The sequence below is a fragment of the Orycteropus afer genome, unplaced genomic scaffold, assembly GCF_000298275.1.
Source record: "Orycteropus afer afer isolate SDZICR_OR568_19922 unplaced genomic scaffold, OryAfe1.0 scaffold00014, whole genome shotgun sequence".
In the NCBI taxonomy this organism is placed as follows: Eukaryota; Metazoa; Chordata; class Mammalia; order Tubulidentata; family Orycteropodidae; genus Orycteropus; species Orycteropus afer.
The window spans coordinates 10,463,995-10,483,501 of record NW_006921601.1 but is presented as its reverse complement, the minus strand read 5'-3'; the positions used below and the strand labels follow the sequence as shown (position 1 = coordinate 10,483,501).

Genomic DNA, 19,507 nt, shown 5'->3' with positions numbered 1-19,507 from the left:
TTCCCAATCTCTGGCCTTGGGCAGGCTCAATCTTCATAAAAGTTCCATGTGTACTTGGAAAGAATATATAGTCTCCAATTTAGGGATTCTTTATATTTTAATAAATAAGAATATTAAATTATGACATTCAAATCTTCTATATCCCTAATTCTTGTCTGTACCATCCATAAAGAACTAAGTTTAATGGTTTAAAAACCTCCCACTGTGCTTACAAATTTGTCTATTTTTGCTTTATATACTTTGAAGCTGTATTATTAGGTGCATACAGGTTTAGAAACTTTATTCTTTGTGGTTGACATCTGTATAATTTTGAAGTAATCCTCTTTAACTCTACTGATAATTTTGCCTTGCAGTATGTTAGATATTAATACAGCTAAAAGCTTTTTTTTTTTTTTTTTTTGGTGTTTTGCTGGTATGTATCTTTCATCCTTTATTTTTAATCCATGTCTTTACATTTTAGTTGCATCCCTAAAGCACAGAGCACAAATTTTAAACTTCTTTGAAGTCAAAGTCAAAGTCAATGGAAGGCTGTTTACTGAAAATAGGTAGTCAGGTTATCAGGAGCCTATGACCACCTCGATAAACCATGTTGTTGTTAGGTGCCTAGGAGTCCGTGTTTACAGCACAGGAATGATAGGGGTTTTCTAGGATTCCATCTCCACAGGAACCAATCACCAGGTCTTTCTCTTGCAGAGCTGCTGCATGGGCATAGTCTGCCCTCCCCTCTGCCCCTTTAATCCCGTCCCTCAGTTTGGTTGGTTGCCTGTCAGCCTATTTGCTGAACTCAAGTTGAACTCCAGGCCTGGCCAGGTATTAGAATGTCTGGTTTTAGAGACAGCAGATGGTAGAAGGTGTTACTGTTTTCACAGGTGCCATACAGAAAATAGCAAGCGCCCTTCCACCTTTGAATTCTAGCTTTCAGGACCTTAACAAGGCCCCAAACTTACCTGGGCCTCAATTTCCTTACCTGAAAACTGGAGAAACAAACAAACACACTGCCATCTAGCCGGATCAGACTCATAGCGACACCTCCTTGGGTTTCCGAGATGGTATCACTATGGAAGTAGATTGCCCAACCTTCCTTCTGAGGAGTGGATGATGGGTTTGAATCACCAGCCTCTGGCTGGCATTCAAATGCCTTAGGCACTAGGCCACCAGAGGTTTCCCTTCTCCAAGCATGTGTGGGTAAGGGGCAATACCGACTACAAAGGTGCCTGGCACGTTAACAGGCATTTCAGAAGTGTCTCCTAGTTCCTTTCCTCCCTGCCCAACCTGAGCCACACTGTCCTTTGTGGGAAGGGAATGCCTCTCAAATAGTGGCTTGCTGAAACTATGTCTCTTTCCAAAGGAGCTGGCATGTCTTTCTTTTCTGCTTATGCCTCTCAGCAGTACGTCTTGAGATTTCAGGGAGGTCTGGCCTCATATTTCAAAGAAATGGAGACAAGATCCTCAGAGGTCTAGTGCACAAACGGAGAGCCCCAGGGTACATTCTGTCCCTTTACCAGAAGTCCAAGGATAAGGAAGTTCTTTCTTCCTCAAACCGTATTTCTCCTCTAGCCTTGAGCCACTCTCTTGGATTCACAGTGAACCAAAATGCAGTGGTCAAGCTTTGGCAAGGTGACCGGATTTAAGGCTCCACCACTTACCAGTCACGACTTAGAATGACCCAAACTTCCTGAGCCTCAGTTCAGGGGTAAGAATGCCATTGTCATTGGGACTATTGATAATTAAAGGCAACAATGCATATATATTATACCAACACACTTGGCACACTCAGAGTTTGGTTATACATATGTGCTGCACACACCTGGGTCATGAACTCCAAGGTGGTGCTGAAGTCGGGGGCCAGAGGGTAATAGCTCAATGTGCAACCGTACTACTGAGAATGTAAGAAAGCACAGTGCAGGCAGGAACCATGTCATGTTAATTCCCCATTCTCTGCCCCACCCTCAGTGCCTGGTATTTTTGGCTCAGCAAGTTAACAACAAACGCTCGATGGCAGGGCTGGTGTGCTTTTTGGGTTTCTAAAGCCCTCACAGGAGGGATGTGGAACTTGGCTTCTCAAGGTGTTATCTGGGATCTGCAGACCAGCTGTTCTACAATGCTTATGTCAATTTAATGAAGCACTAAAGAGAGAGAGACAGACTGACTTGTGGGTGGTTTTAAGAAATGCTGCTAGACATAACACCTCAAGTTCCAATTACCAAGCTCAAGGTTTCAACTTCCTTAATCTTTCCTTCATATAATCATCCACACAACACAGAATGCACATTTTCAACAACATACATTTTTTGCAGATAAAACAAGGTGACCCACACTTTCATTTTCTTTATTTTTCATTGATACCGTATGAATACAAAGTTTCTAGAAAGCTACAAAATGTCTACCACTTTATCAAGAAGGCATCAAAATGTGTCACTTTGCAAAGACATGAAAACACCTGCAGGAACTGACACAAAAATAGCATTTTTAGAGTGATGAAGTAATTGCACTTAACTGTCATGGATATTAAAGTTATCACACATATGTACCGCGAAAGCTAGAATACATTTTTTTTTTTTTACAAAGCACTTTATAAAAAAATTCTCTGCACACAAACCCTATAATTTTCATATAACTATCATACTAAAGATAAAGTTCACTTTAAAGCCAACACTTAGAACATTTTTTAAACAAAAAGGTACCAGTACCTAAACACAGACATTAACAAATACAAGAATACTGTACTGCTGAGAGGTTTAACCAAATGCTTTTTGAAAGTTTCTGCAAATAGGTTAAGAAAAGTTTGTGTGAGAATTTGCCCTCCCCACCCCCCACCTCTCCAATCTACCCTGGAGAAACCTCATTCCCCAAAGGCAGGTTGTATAGCCCCGTCCCAGCAGCAGTACAATATCAAAGTACAAAGACCAGATGAAAACGCTTATGTCACAAGTTCATCTTATACACATGACACGGAGACACAGACCGTGAGAATTCCATTAAGTCATTGAGAATGTGAACAAACACACGTGGCAAAAACTGATTTACATAAAATTTAAGCATATTAAAGAATTTAAAGGCTATTCAGGTTTATTTTTTTAATGTTACAAAAAATTTTTTTTTGTCATTTTTCAGGCACGTATTGTTTTTTGTTTTTACTTTTTGTTTTTGTCTGCAGTCACAAGCCTATTGAAATAGGCCTACAGAAATGAATCTTTTCAGGAGGTCACAGGGAGACGTGTGTTTTTTTTTTTTCCTTTTTTTAAGAAGTGCAGCTCATATCTAATTTACACAGTGAAACTCATCACAGAAAATAACTAATGCAAAAAAAATGGAAAATCAGAGACTGGTTTCCAAGTGATTTACACCCGACTATCTGCCAGCCTCTCTTCAGAGAAAAGGGGAAGGCCAAACGATCTCTTAATGGAAGGCAGACAGAGGAGAGTCAACCTGAGAGGTGGAATCTGGCCCCACGTAACGATGAGTGAGCGAGAATGTAAACGCCATTTCAAATAATAAAATGACGCCGTGAGGGACATGACTGACTCAATGCAAATTCATGGAGAAGACAACAAGTTACAGCTTAGGAAATAGGACAATAAATACAAATAGCTCATCTTATTTAATGGTGCATGACTTCAGTGAAACTATCCTTTGCGACAAATTTCAAACACAAAACCTTCATTTTTAATGATATAAACAATGAGTTTATGAGAGAAAAACTACTGCCAAATAAAGCACAGTAACAGCTGAAAAGAGAAGCAGGAGAAAAAACAAAACACTGGACTGTAATTTCTTCCACGTTGTGGTCTAAGTACCGAAAAGGAGGAGCTGAGCGTCCACAGCTAACTGTAACTGTGGTGAGTAATTTTTTTTTTTTTACTGGGGGGTGGGGCTTAGAAATTTTTCTAAGTACTCACAACTTGGTGTGGACAGAAATCATATCAGAAACTTGAGCTCAGAGAGGGTATTCTTAAAGACACTAGGCAGAGACAGATGGAACAAACATACTGAGAGTTCAGAGGCTAACTTTCAAAGATATCTGATGTTAGTAAGTCTATACTGGTAAAGAAAATCTCTTTTTTTTTTCTGGCTTTTGTTTGGCTGGTGTTTCTTTTTGCCTTCTTGTCCTTTTCACTCATCTTCCTTAACTCTATCAGTTTTACCAATTTCTACAAGGTTTTGATAAAAGCCGGCATGGACTTTAATAGTTGACCCTTTGAGGGCTGGGACATTCTTTGAAAATGCCGAATTGTGAATGGTGCTCTTTGGAAGTTTCTCATAGCGCATTCACACAACACTCAGAGTCGACATGTTCGCCCTAAGAAGAACGCTTCAATTACAGTGACCCTAACGCCTTTTTGTGCTGCACTGTCATCTCAGTTTGAGGCTTCCAACTTTCAGAATGGTATCAATTGTGTAAACCAAGTAAGTGCACGCTGTCGTCTGAATGGGAAAGAAAGCCTCCACGCAGACTGAACACGAATACAAGAAGGACAAAGCTGTCACGTCTGTCCACAGGCTGAGATGCTGTCGTTTGTGCGGAAGTTCCCTCGTGCAGATGGAGCGCTGGGTGACGAGCTGAAGTGACACACGGGGTCATCGGCACACACAAATACAACAGTTTCTGGGGTCCCACCGGCTGCAGTGTGCTCTTGGTGAGTGGGTGGGGAAGGCTCCCCCGACAGACAGACTCGCAGCAGCAGGGCCCCAAGTCATGCTCTTTTGTCAACAGAGGACTGCGGTTGGTTACTCATCCCAGTAAACCAAAGGCATTATGGTGATCTCAAAATATTTTTGGTCTCTCTACAAATTATCGTTATTATGGCAGCACTTTTCTAAGCTGGAATCTCAAACCAAAGGCACTTTCATGCTAGAGTGCAGAAGATTCACAAATAGCTAAGTATTTGGTCATGAATTTCAAAGGCAACATTAAAAGGACAATTTGCTTTTCATAGTAAACTACGAAGTTGCAACCTTTCAGTTTTGGTATGTACATTTGCGAGCGTGGTCAAAGAACCGACCGGTATCCAGTTTCGAATTGTAGACCAAGTAATTTCCTAAAGAACTGGAGAAAAATGGGCTCACCAAACAAAAATGAAAACGATTTTTTTTTTCCTTCCTGTTTCACATACTGGGCCAATTAGCAAATGAACACGGAGAACAGGTATAAGAAAAGGCTGGCGGCATGACTAAGGTATCTCTAAGGCACTGCTTACTGGAACACTTTGGCAGCTCTGAATTTAAAACTTCCTAAAAAAGTCACAGTAGTAAGAGAAATGCTTCCAGCTTACAAAAGGGCTCACAGTTCTGAGGCAGCCTTTTGCATTGCACACCCTACATGCAACATCTCAGAGATTTAAGGCTTTTCAGAAATGACATGTGCAGGGCTTTGCCACAGAAACATCAACACAAAGAAATCAGCAATGCAGACACATCCTCCTAATGTCACAGGTGTGAACACCAACAAGCAGAACTGGCTCTACCATTCGTTAGGATAGGTGGAGTGTACCAGAGCATATAAAAAATTGTACAAATTATCTGTACTTGGCTTGTCAAAGTGACCATCATGTCGTATGATTCCAAGCATTTAGGGCTGTACAAAACAAACTGCTAAAGCCACTACAGGATTGAACCCTACAGAAGATTTGGATTTAAAAGTCATCTGGGGACTTGTAACACCAAGTGCCCAGAACGGGGGTGCTGCTTTCTGGCTGGTCTGAGTACGGGACTTTGCTGCTGGGATGCTTAGCAAACAGAAATTTGACTCAGAGCCTGTGGCGGGTGAATAGTCCTCAAGAGTAGACAAAAAGACTCATCAGCTTTTCATAACTGCTGTGAATGGCCCCAGACAGTGACAGGCAGACAGGATACACCAGTGGGGAGCAGGAGCATCAGGGTGACAGTGTTGCTTGAGCAGAAGGGAAGTCCTCATCTCCCTCTGTCTTCTGAATTGACCCGTCCACACACCGAGGGATCATTTAGGCACAGAGCACTGAAGAGGAAAACTGCCCCACGTGGACCCATGCATTCAGTGGCAGAAGTCCTCCTGCCTCACTAACCACCTGGCTGACTCTGGGCAAGTCAGCTTCCCGCTGGCCTCAGCTTTCTCACCTACAAACGGAAGGGGAGGAGACTGTGCTCTCTTTTAGCTGACCCCTCTGTCATCTATCCTTAAAGGTGAAAAGAAATGTTCCAAAAGCTTCAGTTAATGCTACAAACAGTACTGACTGCAAGGCAGAAAGGAGAAGCAGCCTAGAGATAATTTACCAAAACAATGAAAGATTTGACAATGAGACCTATGAATTTATGAAAACAGCTTTTTTTTTAAAAAAAAAAAAAAAAAAATCTTGATAAACTAAGGGCTGAAGATCAAATCAGAAGCACTCTTTAAATTGGTGCAGTTTGATTATAGGGCTGATGGTGACCAGCTGTGTCCAGCTTCCCCAGTGAATGCTTTCCTGAGTGAAACGAGTTAGAGAGAGACGCAGACTGCATACGACAGAAGTTATGCAACAGGAAGACACACAAACACAATGCCATTCAATTAATATTGCCACCTGTCTCCTGATGACCTGAGGCCTTGCAGGAAGAAGATGAGCATCTTTGGCAGGGTGAAATGGAGAGAAAAAGAAATCTCAAATACAGTCATTGTGGCCTGTAAGGTCTAGGGCAGTGGTTGTCAGTGGGAGCAATACTACTCCCTGGCAGACATTTGGCAACGTCTGGAGACATTTTGGGTTGTCACAACTGGAGTGGAGGGAGCTGTTACTGGCATCTGGTGGCAGAAGCCACGGATACTGCTAAACATCCTAATATGCACAGGATGGCCCCTCACAACAAGAATGATCTAGTCTAGAATGTCAATAGTGTCGAAGCTGAGAAACCATGGTCTTCTAGAGTAGCTCGGACATTGTGTCTTTCCAGGACAGTTTCGATTTTACGTTAGGCCTCTCCTGAAGCCAGAAATGAATGCCAACAGACCACAGCCCTGTTCTTCAGTTCCTCCCAGTTTCAGCTGTGGAAAATATGCCTCCAAACTCTCCAATGAAAGCATAAGATGTCCCTGAAACAAACCTGGTATTGGAGAGTCACCAGGAGATAGAGCACCTGAAAGCAAACAGGGAGGATAGGGCTTTGGAAAGGCTTCATTTAGGTCCGGAAAGCTTTAAAAACAGCGGAAAAGACTCTGTTCATAAGGGGAAGGACCAAAGAGAGGCCCAAGAATTTAGGGAAAATATCTGTCCTACAGAAACTTCTAGAAGAACAGGGTAAGAAATAAACAATAAACCATCTCAAATTTTGAAGTGCAAAAAGTAACCCTCAAACTCAATTCCATAAACCCCTGAAACTCAACTACAAAGGTGTAAGGAGAAAGTGGGCACTGGCAATGAAGACAGTCAGCTCGACCCAGTAAGTTCAGTAGAGCTGGGTACGCCCTTCTCTGCAGCCAACAGTGCTGCCCTCTAGACGGTCAACTTGGGTCCCAGTCTTTCTGTACTTTGAAAAGTGAATCCCAAGAGCCCTCCTGGCAGCACAGAAAAGCCCCATTTCTGGGTGGGAGTATGGACCAGATGTCTCTCCCTCTGAGGTCTTGGGATGGCCTGGGTTTGAGCCACGTAAGACAGTTTGCATCCTTTTGATAGGCCTGGCTGTAAGAGACTGGTGGGTGGGTCCCTTGAGGAAACATGCAGGAAACATGAGCAAAAGAAACATTCCTACATGGTACGTCCAATAGGTATCACTGCAAATGGGGTCACCACAGAAGTGAAAGGCTTAGATGCCTGGGATGAATACCAGATGATAAGGCAGACAACCAGGACAATCCTCAAAGGCTGGCTGCAATCAGAAAACAAATGGAAGTCTCTTTATGGAGGGAAGATAAATATTGTCCTCCTCGTTTATGCACGGGATACGCATTCTGAAAGAGGGTCTTCCCAATGACAGGTGGTATGCATTTGGGAGTGGTCAGCCTTGGTCCAGAGTGTTTTTCTGTTTGCCACAGGCCAACCATATGCTTTATTTATGTTCACAACCACCAGATTTTGATCAAATGTACAGGCAGAGTCGGAGCAGATGCCGAGATGGAAAAGGGACTGTGTGAGTTATGTGGATGTGGTAGAAGTGTTTATATTCTAGCTTGATGAAAATAATCTTGACCATGATCACAGCTTACAAAACCTATTTCATATTCTCTCATTTTAACCTATTCATAATAATCATAAAAAAATCGTTTCCTTTGGGAAGTTGGGGGGTACCCTCTTGTCCTCTTCCCAATGAAGCACTTACAGAAATAACTGAAGACATGTGGCCACATCAAACCATCGCTGCCTGGGTGATGCTTTGGAGTACTTGGATTAGAAAGTTGAATCTCTCCAGGGAAGAGATCCTCCCAAATAAGCCTATTTGCAAAGGTCAGAGATAGATATCTTGGCCTCTTTCAACCTAAGTCAAATAAGTACTGTGACTTACTGAGAGATGTCAAGTAAATGGATGTCCTTAGAGATGATGGATCTAGATCTATGGATACAGACTGAGACATACACACAGATCAGCACCTAGCAAAATGAGTGATGCTAACTAGACATTCAATAAATACGTGTTGAGTAACTATATATGTCCACGTGTACATATGTATACACATACATACACATACATACACATACATATACTAGTTTTAACAGGTTAACATGTACACTGGATCATCAGGAAAAAAAAAAGACATTACCCACAGGCTGGTGAGGATGCTAGCAATTTTCTGGGGAGCAGAGATGCTAAAACGGATGAGCCTTTTACTTGTTTGGTTGATGAAATTTTCTCCCAGCCACAGGACTTTCTATACTTTGCAGCTCAGAGTGCAGTATTCATGCCAATTTTAAATTCTGTTATTAAATTTTAGTGGTTCAAATATTTACTCATTTTAATAAAAAAATTTTGTAGTCCATATAAAATATAACTGCACACACAAGACTATAAACATTGTAAGTTAAATTTTTGATATTTATCTACTTATTGCAAAAAGAGCCATCTGTCCTTCTTCATTAAATAATCAGATCGCATTAGTACAATATAATTTTATATTTTTAAATATACTATATATGTTAAGAATAAGGGGTGACGTTTTCTTTCTTTGTAATACCTGTTCAAGAGTTAAATGGATTAGGAGATTAGTTTTAACTTTGAGGGGGAAAAAAAAATACAAATTTGTTTCATTAGGATATTTCTACCAAGCATTTCTTAAGGCTATATTTTAACATTTGGTTTCAAAAAAGAAAGAAAAGTTTCATTTAAAAAATAATTTAGTGAATTACATTCTTTCATAACTTCCACCCTAATTAGTTACAAAGATAAGTCTAAAGATTCTTAGTTTTGTGTACTCATTTACATTTATATTTAAAGATTAATTTTACTTGTATCTTAAAACAAGAATTTTATATTGGACAAAAAGAACTAAATACATTTGTATAAAGGCTGTAAATGTCCCATGGCAAATGCTCTGTCTCGATGTTTTCTACCACAATTAGACACAGGTCTCTGAAGACCTTGGGTTCTTAAGGTTCCCCTTTCCCGAGGAACTGTGGGCTGCAGATCTCAAGGACACACAGAAACACCTCTATTTCACTTTTTACAACTGTACCAGAACTTCACAGCTACAATGGGAGCATGAACACATGAAAAAATGACTTCACTCAAACAGGATTTAGAAAAGTTGGGGTGACCTCGGGGCTAGGGCACCACCCCTATGTGGTGAGGTTTACAGTCAGTCGTTCGATAATGGAGTGTGTGTGTGCACGTGTGTGTGTGCATGTGTGTGTATATACAGATATCTATATATATAAATAACCATGTTCAGTCCTTTACAAGCCTGTAAATATGATGTTGTGCTCCATGTTCACTATTTGAAACTTCAAATACACAAGCCATGCAGAGGAGGGTTTCTTGTGTATCCCTGTTTGTTACCACCTGTTTAAAAAAAAAAAAAAAAAGTGTATATATATGTATACACACACACATATAATGCCATGACCACCATGATTTAATTGGAGAGGAATAGTCTTCCATTCAGCACTGAATTGTTAGAGATCAGTTCAGCCTTACTAACATAATGACCTCCTACCTCTCTAACACAAGTTCGGAATAATAAAAGTTTCACTTGAATTCTGTTTAAACTTGGCTACCATATATAAGACAGACCTTGTAGATATGGTCTCACCCAAAATCTGGGCCCGAGACCAACAGAATTAGTTTTATTTCTTTCCAACAAAGAGAATTTTTCTGTAATTCTATCCAAGAATCATTTATCCTAGGAAATCATCTTGTATCTTATTCTTAGGCATCTACTGAATTTTGTTTCCTAACAGCCAACTACATAGAAAAGCTCTGTGAGTGGCTCATTTACCAATGTATTAACCAGCATTGCCTGGATACAGGAAAATATCTGGTGAATAAAAGAACAGTAGTAAGACTAGAATCATGTCAAATGATACTTCAATTTACATAGCATTTATTCTTCAAAAATGTATTTTAAACCTCCCCACTGGACTCTGGCTCCTTTCCTCCTCACTCTGTTCTCAATTCCCCCTGATACTCTCAGAAGGAACTTTCTGAAGGCAAACCTAATTAGACTTCTTATAACCCTTCAATGACACCTGTTTTAAGAAACAGCTGAGACAACTCATTCAAAAAGGTAGGTGGCTATCCATTCAGAGCTTTGGTTAATTTGTGAGCTACTTGATGTCCACAACAAGATCCACAATTCTCTTTCAGGTCTCCAATTTGATTAATCATAAAGGCACTGGTGACTCTACTTCCATTAGTAAAGAAGGTGCTGCTAATCCATGGTGTGAGGTAGCAACATTAATATGCAAATTCACCTTCTGCTCAACTGAATGGAAAGTGATGCACCTGGCCTTAAATAACAACAGAGAGAGCACCTATGTGACCAGTATCTGCTGGCACCCCAAACTCTGAACTGCTTGATTTTCATCAAAAGACCATGTGATAGTTAGAACTGGACCACAATTCTTTGTGGTTTAAGCAGTTCTAACGTGGGTTATTCCCATGATGGAATTGGATTTATGTTTTGAGCAGCCAATCCACTGAAAGGGAGTTTCCCTAGGGGTATGGCCTGCTTCCAATATATTTATGGATATATATTTATGGAAAAGAAACATTCTTCTGTAGATCAGGATCCTGTTGTACAGCCTACAACTGGCCATGAGTGAACAGTCCACCATCTGGCTTGGAGATCTTGGATTCGTCATTCATTGGGAGTCAAAAGCTGGGTATATTGCCTGCCAACCTTAAGCTCATCAGCCCTGGCAGCTGCATGAGTCAGGAAAAGTCCCCAGCCTGATGTTTGATCCAAGAACTTGGGACCTGCCACCTCCTATAAGTGTGTGAGCCATTTTCCTAAGATAAATTTCCCTTTCTCTGTATGTGCATATAAGCTTTACTGGTTTTGCTTTTCTAGAGAACCCAGCCTAACACATTTGGTATCAAGAGCAGTGTGGTTCTAGAGAGACAAAATCATAAGGATGGGCTTCTAAATTGGTTCTCACCAATTCTCTTTCGGTTCTCCAATTTGATTAATTATAAAGGCACTGGTGACTCTGTCTCCATTAGTAAAGAAGGCACTGCTAATCCATGGCGTGAGGTGGCAACATTAATATGCAAAATAGCACCAAGAGAACAAGTACTTGTGAGAAGTGAGGCTTTGGGTGATCTCATATTTGATACCTTTCTGAATTCTGTCAGCATAAGGAATATAAGGAAACTGGTTGGTTGGTCCTACGGTCCTACTTACACTAAACAAAGTGGTGAAAGTGATGAGTTCAGGGCTGCTGAGTCACAGCTCAAGTGCCACATAAAAGACCTCAGTTTCCAGCTACGCTCTGAAAGAAAGCCTTATTTCTTCTAGTAATGGAGCTGATATTGCTGAAAACCAAACCCAGAGTCTTATTGTAAGGGTGGCTGAATTATACCACCAATTAAATTGCCAACCCAGAATCGTGTCTGCAGTTAAAGTGAGGGCACTGATTGGGGAAAAAAATGGAATCCTGAAACCTGGAAGGGGACATATGGGGAGATAATCAGGAAGATGAAGATATGGAACCTGTAAATTCTGTTAAATACCTTCCTTCTGAAAGGATTACCATAAAACTATTATCCCTTCCACCTCAGTTTGATGATATTAATCCAACTGTTCCTGCTGGGTCACTGCCTGAGGTAGATACCATGGAAGACATTGCTGAATGTTTTCAGGGACTTCCCCAACCACCCACTGTGGCTGCTAGACCTATGACTAAAGTCAAGTCCAAGCAAGCCCCAAAAGGTGAAATACAAAGTGTGACTGAGGAGGTGGTATGCCATACCTGAAAAGACCCGCTTGATTTTGCTAACGTACACAGACAGAAACCTGGAGAATATGTATGGGAATGGCTACTGAGGCTGTGGGATAATGGTGCAAGTAATGTAACATTGGATCAGTCTGAGTTTATTGACTTAGGCCTACTAAGTACAGATTCTTCATTCAGTGTTTCAGATCCAGAGGTTAGGAAAGGATCTAATTGTTCATTTGGTTGGCTTACTGAAGCATGGATTATATGGTGGCCTACCTTAAGCTGAGTTGATGTACCAGACCTGCCTTGGTATAATGTAGAAGGTATCCAGAGGCTTAGGGAAATTGTCATGTTAGAATGAATTTATCAGATTAGACCCCTAAAGCCAGAAATGGAGAGTCCAGAGGACATGCCTTTCACTAGCAGAATGAGGAACAAATTAGTGAAGGGAGTCCCAGAGTCCTTGAAGACTGCTGTGATTGCTATTTTACGTAAGCCACATTTGACAGTGGGAACTGCCCTAATTGAACTAAGATTTTTAACTACAATGGGGCTGACTGGACCCCATGGTAGTAGGGGCCAAGTGGCAGCAGTTAATAGACAAAGGCAAGGTGGGCAAGGTTACCATAATAGACAGCAGAGTCTAAAGAGTAATCAGAATACTTTGACTCGTGTGGAATTATAGCATTGGCTACTTAGTCATGGTGTTCCTAGTAGTGAAACACATGACAAACCTACTAAATATTTACTTGATCTATATAGACAGAAGAATTCTAGGTTATGTGAACAGCAGCCTAGATTGAATCACCAGAGTAAAGAGTCACGGCCTCTCAATCAATTCCCAGACTATAGTCAATTTATAGACCCATAAACTCTTGAATGAAGGGGAGGGCAGGTCCCCTTGAGGAAGGACTCTACTACATTGCCCAAAATTTGTAATGTCAGTCTTTCTCTCAGCCTTCCCCAAAGTGATCTGAGGCCTTTTACAAGAGTGACTGTTCATCAGGGAAAACAAAATAATCAGGCTTTTCGGGGATTACTGGACACTGGCTCTGAACTAATTCCAGGAGACCCAAAGTATCATCGTGGCCCACCAGAGTGCAGGCATATGCAAGTCAAGTTATTGATGGGAGTCTTAGCTGAGGTGTATCTCACAGTGGGCCTAGTGGGTCACCAACCCTATCCTATAGTGATTTCCCCAGTCCCAGAATGCATAATTGGAATAGATATACTGAGCAATTTGCAGAATTCCCACATTGGGTCCCTGACATGTGGAGTAAGGGCTATTATTGTAGGAAAAGCCAAGTGGAAGCCATTAGAACTGCCTCTACCTAGAGAAATAGTAAACCAAAAGCAATACCACATCCCTGGAGGGGTTGCAGAGATTACTGCCACCATCAAGGACTTGAAGGATGCAGGGATGGTGATTCTCACCACATCCCCATTTAATTCGCCTATTTGGCCTGTGCAAAAAACAGATGGATCTTGAAGAATGACAGTAGATTATCGTAAACTTAAATCAGGTCGTGACTCCAATTGCAGCTGTTGTTCCTGATGTGGTTTCACTGCCTGAGCAAATTAGTACATCTCCTGGTACTTGGTATGCTGCAGCTATTGATCTGGCCAATGCCTTTTTCTCAATACCAATTGCAAAGGACCATCAGAAGCAGTTTACCTTCAGCTGGCAAGGCCAACAATATACTTTCACAGTGCTTCCTCAGGAGTTTATCAACTCTCCAGTACTATGTCATAATTCAGTCCGTAGGGATCTTGATCACCTTTCCTTTCCACAAGACATCACACTGGTCCATTATATTGATGGCATTATACTGATCGGACTTAGTAAGAATGACTCTAGACTTATTGGTGAGACATCTGGGTGCTAGAGGGTGGGAAATTAACCCAACAAAAATTCAGGCACCTTCTACCTCAGTGAAATTTCTAGGGGTTCAATGATGTGGGGCATGTTGAGATATTCCTACTAAAGTGAAGGGTTAGTTATTTTGTCTGGCATCCCCCACAACTAAAAAGGAGGCACAACATCTGCTGGACCTCTTTGAATTTTGGAAGCAACATATCCCTCATTTGGGTGTGTTGCTGCGGCCTATTTATTAAGTGACTCAGAAAGCTGCTAGTTTTGAGTGGGGCCCAGAACAACACTAGGCTCTGCGACAGCTTCAGGCTGCCATGCAAGCTGCTCTGCCACTTGGGCCATATGATCTGGCTCATCCAATGGTGTTTAAAGTGTCTTTAGCAGATGCACATGTTGTTTGGAGTCTTTGGCAGGTCCCTATTTGTGAATCCCAATGCAGATCTCCTTGGGATTTTGGAGCAAAGCCCTGGCATCCTCTGCAGGTAACTACTCTTTTTGAGAAACAGCTTTTGGCTTGTTACTGGGCTTTAGTACAGACTAAATGTGTATGTGGACAGATCTCTCTGAATGGACCAAAGGAGTAAAGAACACCTAACCATGGGCCACCAAGTCACCATGAGGCCTGAGCTGCTCGTCATGAACTGGGTGCTGTCTGACCCACACAGTCATAAAGTTGGACGTGAACAACAGCACTCCATCATTAAATGGAAGTGGTATACCAGAGATCAGGCTCGAGCAGGAACTGAAGGCACAAGCAAACTGCATGAGGAAGTGGCCTAAATGCCTATGATCTCCATTCCAGTCACATTACCTTCCCTCTCCCAGTCTGCACCTATGGCATCATGGGGAGTTCCTTATGCTCCTCAGTTGACTGAGGAAGAGAAAACTCATGCCTGGTTTACAGATGGTTCTGCACAATATGCAGGCACCACTCGAAAGTGGACAGCAAAGGCACTACAGCCCCTTTCTGGGACTTCCTTGAAGGACAGTGGTGAAGGCAAATCCTCCCAATGGGCAGACCTTCAAGCCATACATCTGGCTGTTCACTTTGCATGGAACAAGAAACGGCCAGATATATGACTGTATATGGATTCATGGGCTATAGCTAATGGCTTGGCCGGATGGTCTGGGTCTTGAAAGAAGCGTGATTGGAAAACTGGTGACAAGGATGTATGGGTAAGAGGTATATGGACAGATCTCTCTGAATGGATCAAAGGAGTAAAGGTATTTGTGTCTCATGTGAATGTCACCAAAGTTGACCTTGGCAGAGGACGACTTTAACAATCAGGTGGACAGGATGACACGTTCAGTAGAAACCAGCCATCCTTTATCCCCAGCTACTCCTGTCATTGCTCAATGGGCTCATGAACAAACTGGCCATGTGATAGGGATGGAGGTTATGCATGGGCTCAGCAACATGGCTTCCACTTATCAAGGCTGATTTGGCTACTGCTACTGCTGAGTGCCCAGTCTGCCAGCAGCAGAGACCAACACTGAGTCCGTGATATGGAACCATTCCTCGGGATGATCAGCCAGCCACCTGGTGGCAGGTTGATTACATTGGACCACTTCCATCATGGAAAGGACAGCGTTTTGTTCTTACTGGAATAGATCCTTATTTCGGATATGGATTCACCTTCCCTGCATGCAATGCTTCTGCCAAAACTACCATTTGTGGACTTACAGAATGCCTTATCTACTGTCATGGTATCCCACACAGCATTGCTTCAGATCAAGGGACTCTCTTCACAGCAAAAGAAGTGCAGCAATGGGCCTATGCTCATGGAATTCACTGGTCTTACCATGTTCCCCATCACCCAGAAGCAGCTGGCTTGATAGAACGATGGAATGGCCTACTGAAAACACAATTACGGCGCCAGCTAAGTGGCAATACCTTGAAGGGCTGGGGCAATGTTCTCCAGGAAGCTGTGTATATGCTCTAAACCAGTGTCTAATATATGGTGCTGTTTCTCCAAAAGCCAGGATTCATGGGTCCAGGAATCAAGGGGTGGAAATGGAAGTGGTACCACTATTATCCCTAGTGACCCACTCACTGTCCCTGCTACTCTACCCTATGTTCTGCAGGTCTGGAGATCTTAGTCCCAAAGGGAGGCACACTCCCACTTGGAGACACAATACTGATTGCATTGAACTGAAGTTAAGAATGCCACCAGGCCATTTTGGCTTCCTCATGCCTCTGGATCAACAGATGAAGGGTGTTCTGCACTATCTGGTGTGATAGGATCCTGATTGTTTTTGTTGTTGTTGTTATGTGCCATCGAGTCAGATCCAACTCATAGCTAACCCTCCTTGGGTTTCCGAGGTGATATCACTATGGAAGTAGATTGCCCAACCTTCCTTCAAAGGAGTGGCTGGTGGGTTTGAACTGCTAACCTGCTGGTTAGCAGTCAAATGCCTTAGACACTATGCTACCAGAGCTCCTGATTACCAAGGGGAAATTGGATTAACATTACCTAATGGAGGTAAAGAAGAAAATGTCTGGAATACAGAAGAATCTTTAGGACATCTCTTAGTACTACCATGCCCTGTGATTAAAGTCAATGGAAAATTACAGCAACGCAATTCTGATATGACTGCTAATGGCCCAGACCCTTCAGGAATGAAGGTTTGGGTCACCCCACCAGCCAAAGAACCATGACCAGATGAGGTGCTTGCTGAGGGCAAGGGAAATACAGAATGGGTGGTGGAAGAAGGTAGTTCTGAGTATCAGCTATGACTACATGACCAGTTGCAGAAATGAGGACTGTGATTGGTGTATTTCTTCATTGTTTATGTGCATCAAATATTTTTGTTTCCTTCTGTTATGAACTGTGAAATGTAAACAAGGTTAATGCGTTTCAGTTGTACGCATATCAGCATATCATGTTAGGCGCGAATATGACTTTATAGTTGTCCTTGTTTAGAGATTATAGAGGGTTAAGAAGATGTGTACAACTGCCAAGTTGACAAGGGATGGACTGAGATAGTTGGAGCTGTGTGTCAACTTGGCTGGACCACAATTCTTTGTGGTTTAAACAGTTGTGATATGGGTTATTCCCATGATGGGATCGGATGTACATGTTTCAGCAGCCAAACCATTACAAGGGAGTTTCCCTGGGGTGTGGTCTGCTTCCAACATATTTATGGACATCCCGGGAAAAGAGAGATTCTTCTGTGGATCAGGATCCTGTTGTGTGGCCTACAACTGTCCATGAGGGAACAATACATGATTCAGCCTGGAGATCTTGGATTCATCATTCATTGGAGTCAACAGCCAGGATACTGCCTGCCAATCTTGAGCTCCTCAGCCCCTGCAGCTGCATGAGTTGGGAAAAGCCTCCAGCTTGACGTTTGATCCAAGAACTTGGGACTTGCCAGCTTCTATAAGTGTGTGAGCCATTTTTCTAAGATAAAATTCTCTTTCTCTATATGTATATATAAGCTTTACTGGTTTTGCTTCTCTAAAGAACCCAGCCTAACACAGACCATTTCAGAGAAAATGATATTAATAAAGAGTCATTTGTTGTTGTTATATTGTTACTTGTCTGGTCAGTCCCTGACTCAGGGCAACTCCATGCACAAAAAAACAAAACAAGGCCTGGTCTTTCACCATCCCCATAATCGTTTGCTGTGACCCATAGGGCTTCATATGTTGATTTTCGGAAGTTCATCACCAGTTTATCCTAGTTCATTTTAGTCCAGAAGTTCCTCTGAAATCTATTCAGTAGCATAGCAATTTGTAGGTTTCATGGCTGTACATGAGGTAAACTGGCTGAGAAGCAAAGTCAGGTCTCCCACATGGAAAGACCAATGGCCTACCACTGCCCCCTAAAGAGCTGTGTTCCAAACTTTCTCTCAGATAAATGGTTTCTAAATTTTAGAGGTTCATGGACACATCTGAGACTCTACTGAGATTCTCTCCCTAGAATAAATGAAAACTGTATACAAAGTTACGTATCTGCCAATAAGGTGTGTCTATGAGCTCTGAGACTCATGGAAGCTCATTTTCCAATGCCCTATAGAGATGGCTCTCAACATGGATGCACATTAGAACTCTGGAGAACTTTTAAAATGAACAAACAAAAGATGATGCTGGAAGTACTCCTCGATTTAAAAAATCTGAATAAATCTAAATTTAATATACAAGATGTTATAAATTTTTACTTGTTTGTCTTTACAGTGGTATGCTGGAGTTGGTGCTTACTTGTTCATGAGAGTTAATCATTAACTATAAGGAACTTTGCAGCCAGACAACTGTTGGTAGCTTGAAAGTGCCCAGGGAGGAGTATTTACACCACAGAAATTGGCAAAAAGTTCTTTGAGGGGAGTTCTTTTAACTGTGTACTACTGACTGAGAATCACTCTTCCAATGGGTCCCAGAAATCCAGGTATAAAATTCCTGCTCTATGCAGTCTAGTTCTTAAATCCAAGTAAAAAAGGCAGGCCTACAGAAGGCTAATGAGTATTTTACCGTAATTGTCTTGCTGCCAAATTCAGCAAAATTATTCCCACCAAGTGTTACTTTGTTATTTTTCCTTCATCAGGAATGTTATTTTTAAAATGAGGATTATGAAATCCATTACTATACATTTTATAGGTGTATATTTTTATAATTGGAGTTCTGGTGGTATAGTGCCTAAGGTATCTAACCAGAAGGCTGGAGGTTCAAACCCACTCGCCACTCCTCGGAAGGAAGACTGGGCAATCTACTTCCATAGAGATACTGCCTCGGAAACCCAAGGAGGGGTCACACCATGAGTCGGGATCGACTCAACGGCAGTTGAGTTTGCTTCCTAATAACCTTCCCAAATGAAGCCCCAGTAGAAATTTGTTTTACAGTTAATTATTAGGGGAAACACACACATAACACTATCCAGGGAAACTGGTAAGTTTTCCCACCATGGACATTAGAACTATTGCTTTTTTCCTTTCCCTCTTAGCTGCCCATTAACTGTCTCCCCTCCAACACACAATGTTCTGACCACACTTTTCAGCTCCACTACAAAGGACATGATCCCTTCCTGGTCATTGCATTCTATTCTAATTTATATTTCTCTTGGTACTAAGAAGAGTTTATATTTTGCTGTCTTATGAGGCCTTGAGAATCCTTTATGCAATAAGTCAAGGTATGTTTGAAACCTATTGACTGAACTTCGCCTTAATTTTTATTTGCATACCTTGCTGCTGCTGAGACTTCAGTTAGTGGTCTTCACCTTGGCTGCACATTGGAATTACCTGGGGAACTTTAAAAAAAAAAAAAAAAGCCCATGCCTCCTTCCTGTAGCTCCCATGAGTGTCTAGCCGCACCTGTCAG

General features: G+C 41.8%; 1 protein-coding gene across 1 annotated transcript in view; it reads right to left on the bottom strand.

The window, feature by feature from the left end:
• Positions 1-9,828: 9,828 nt before the first annotated feature.
• Positions 9,829-19,507, bottom strand: part of TEAD1 (TEA domain transcription factor 1) — a 234,889-nt gene continuing 225,210 nt past the window's right edge. The window contains 1 exon segment of the mRNA XM_007955263.1: positions 9,829-9,942. Coding sequence (XP_007953454.1) covers positions 9,829-9,942 — 114 coding nt within the window.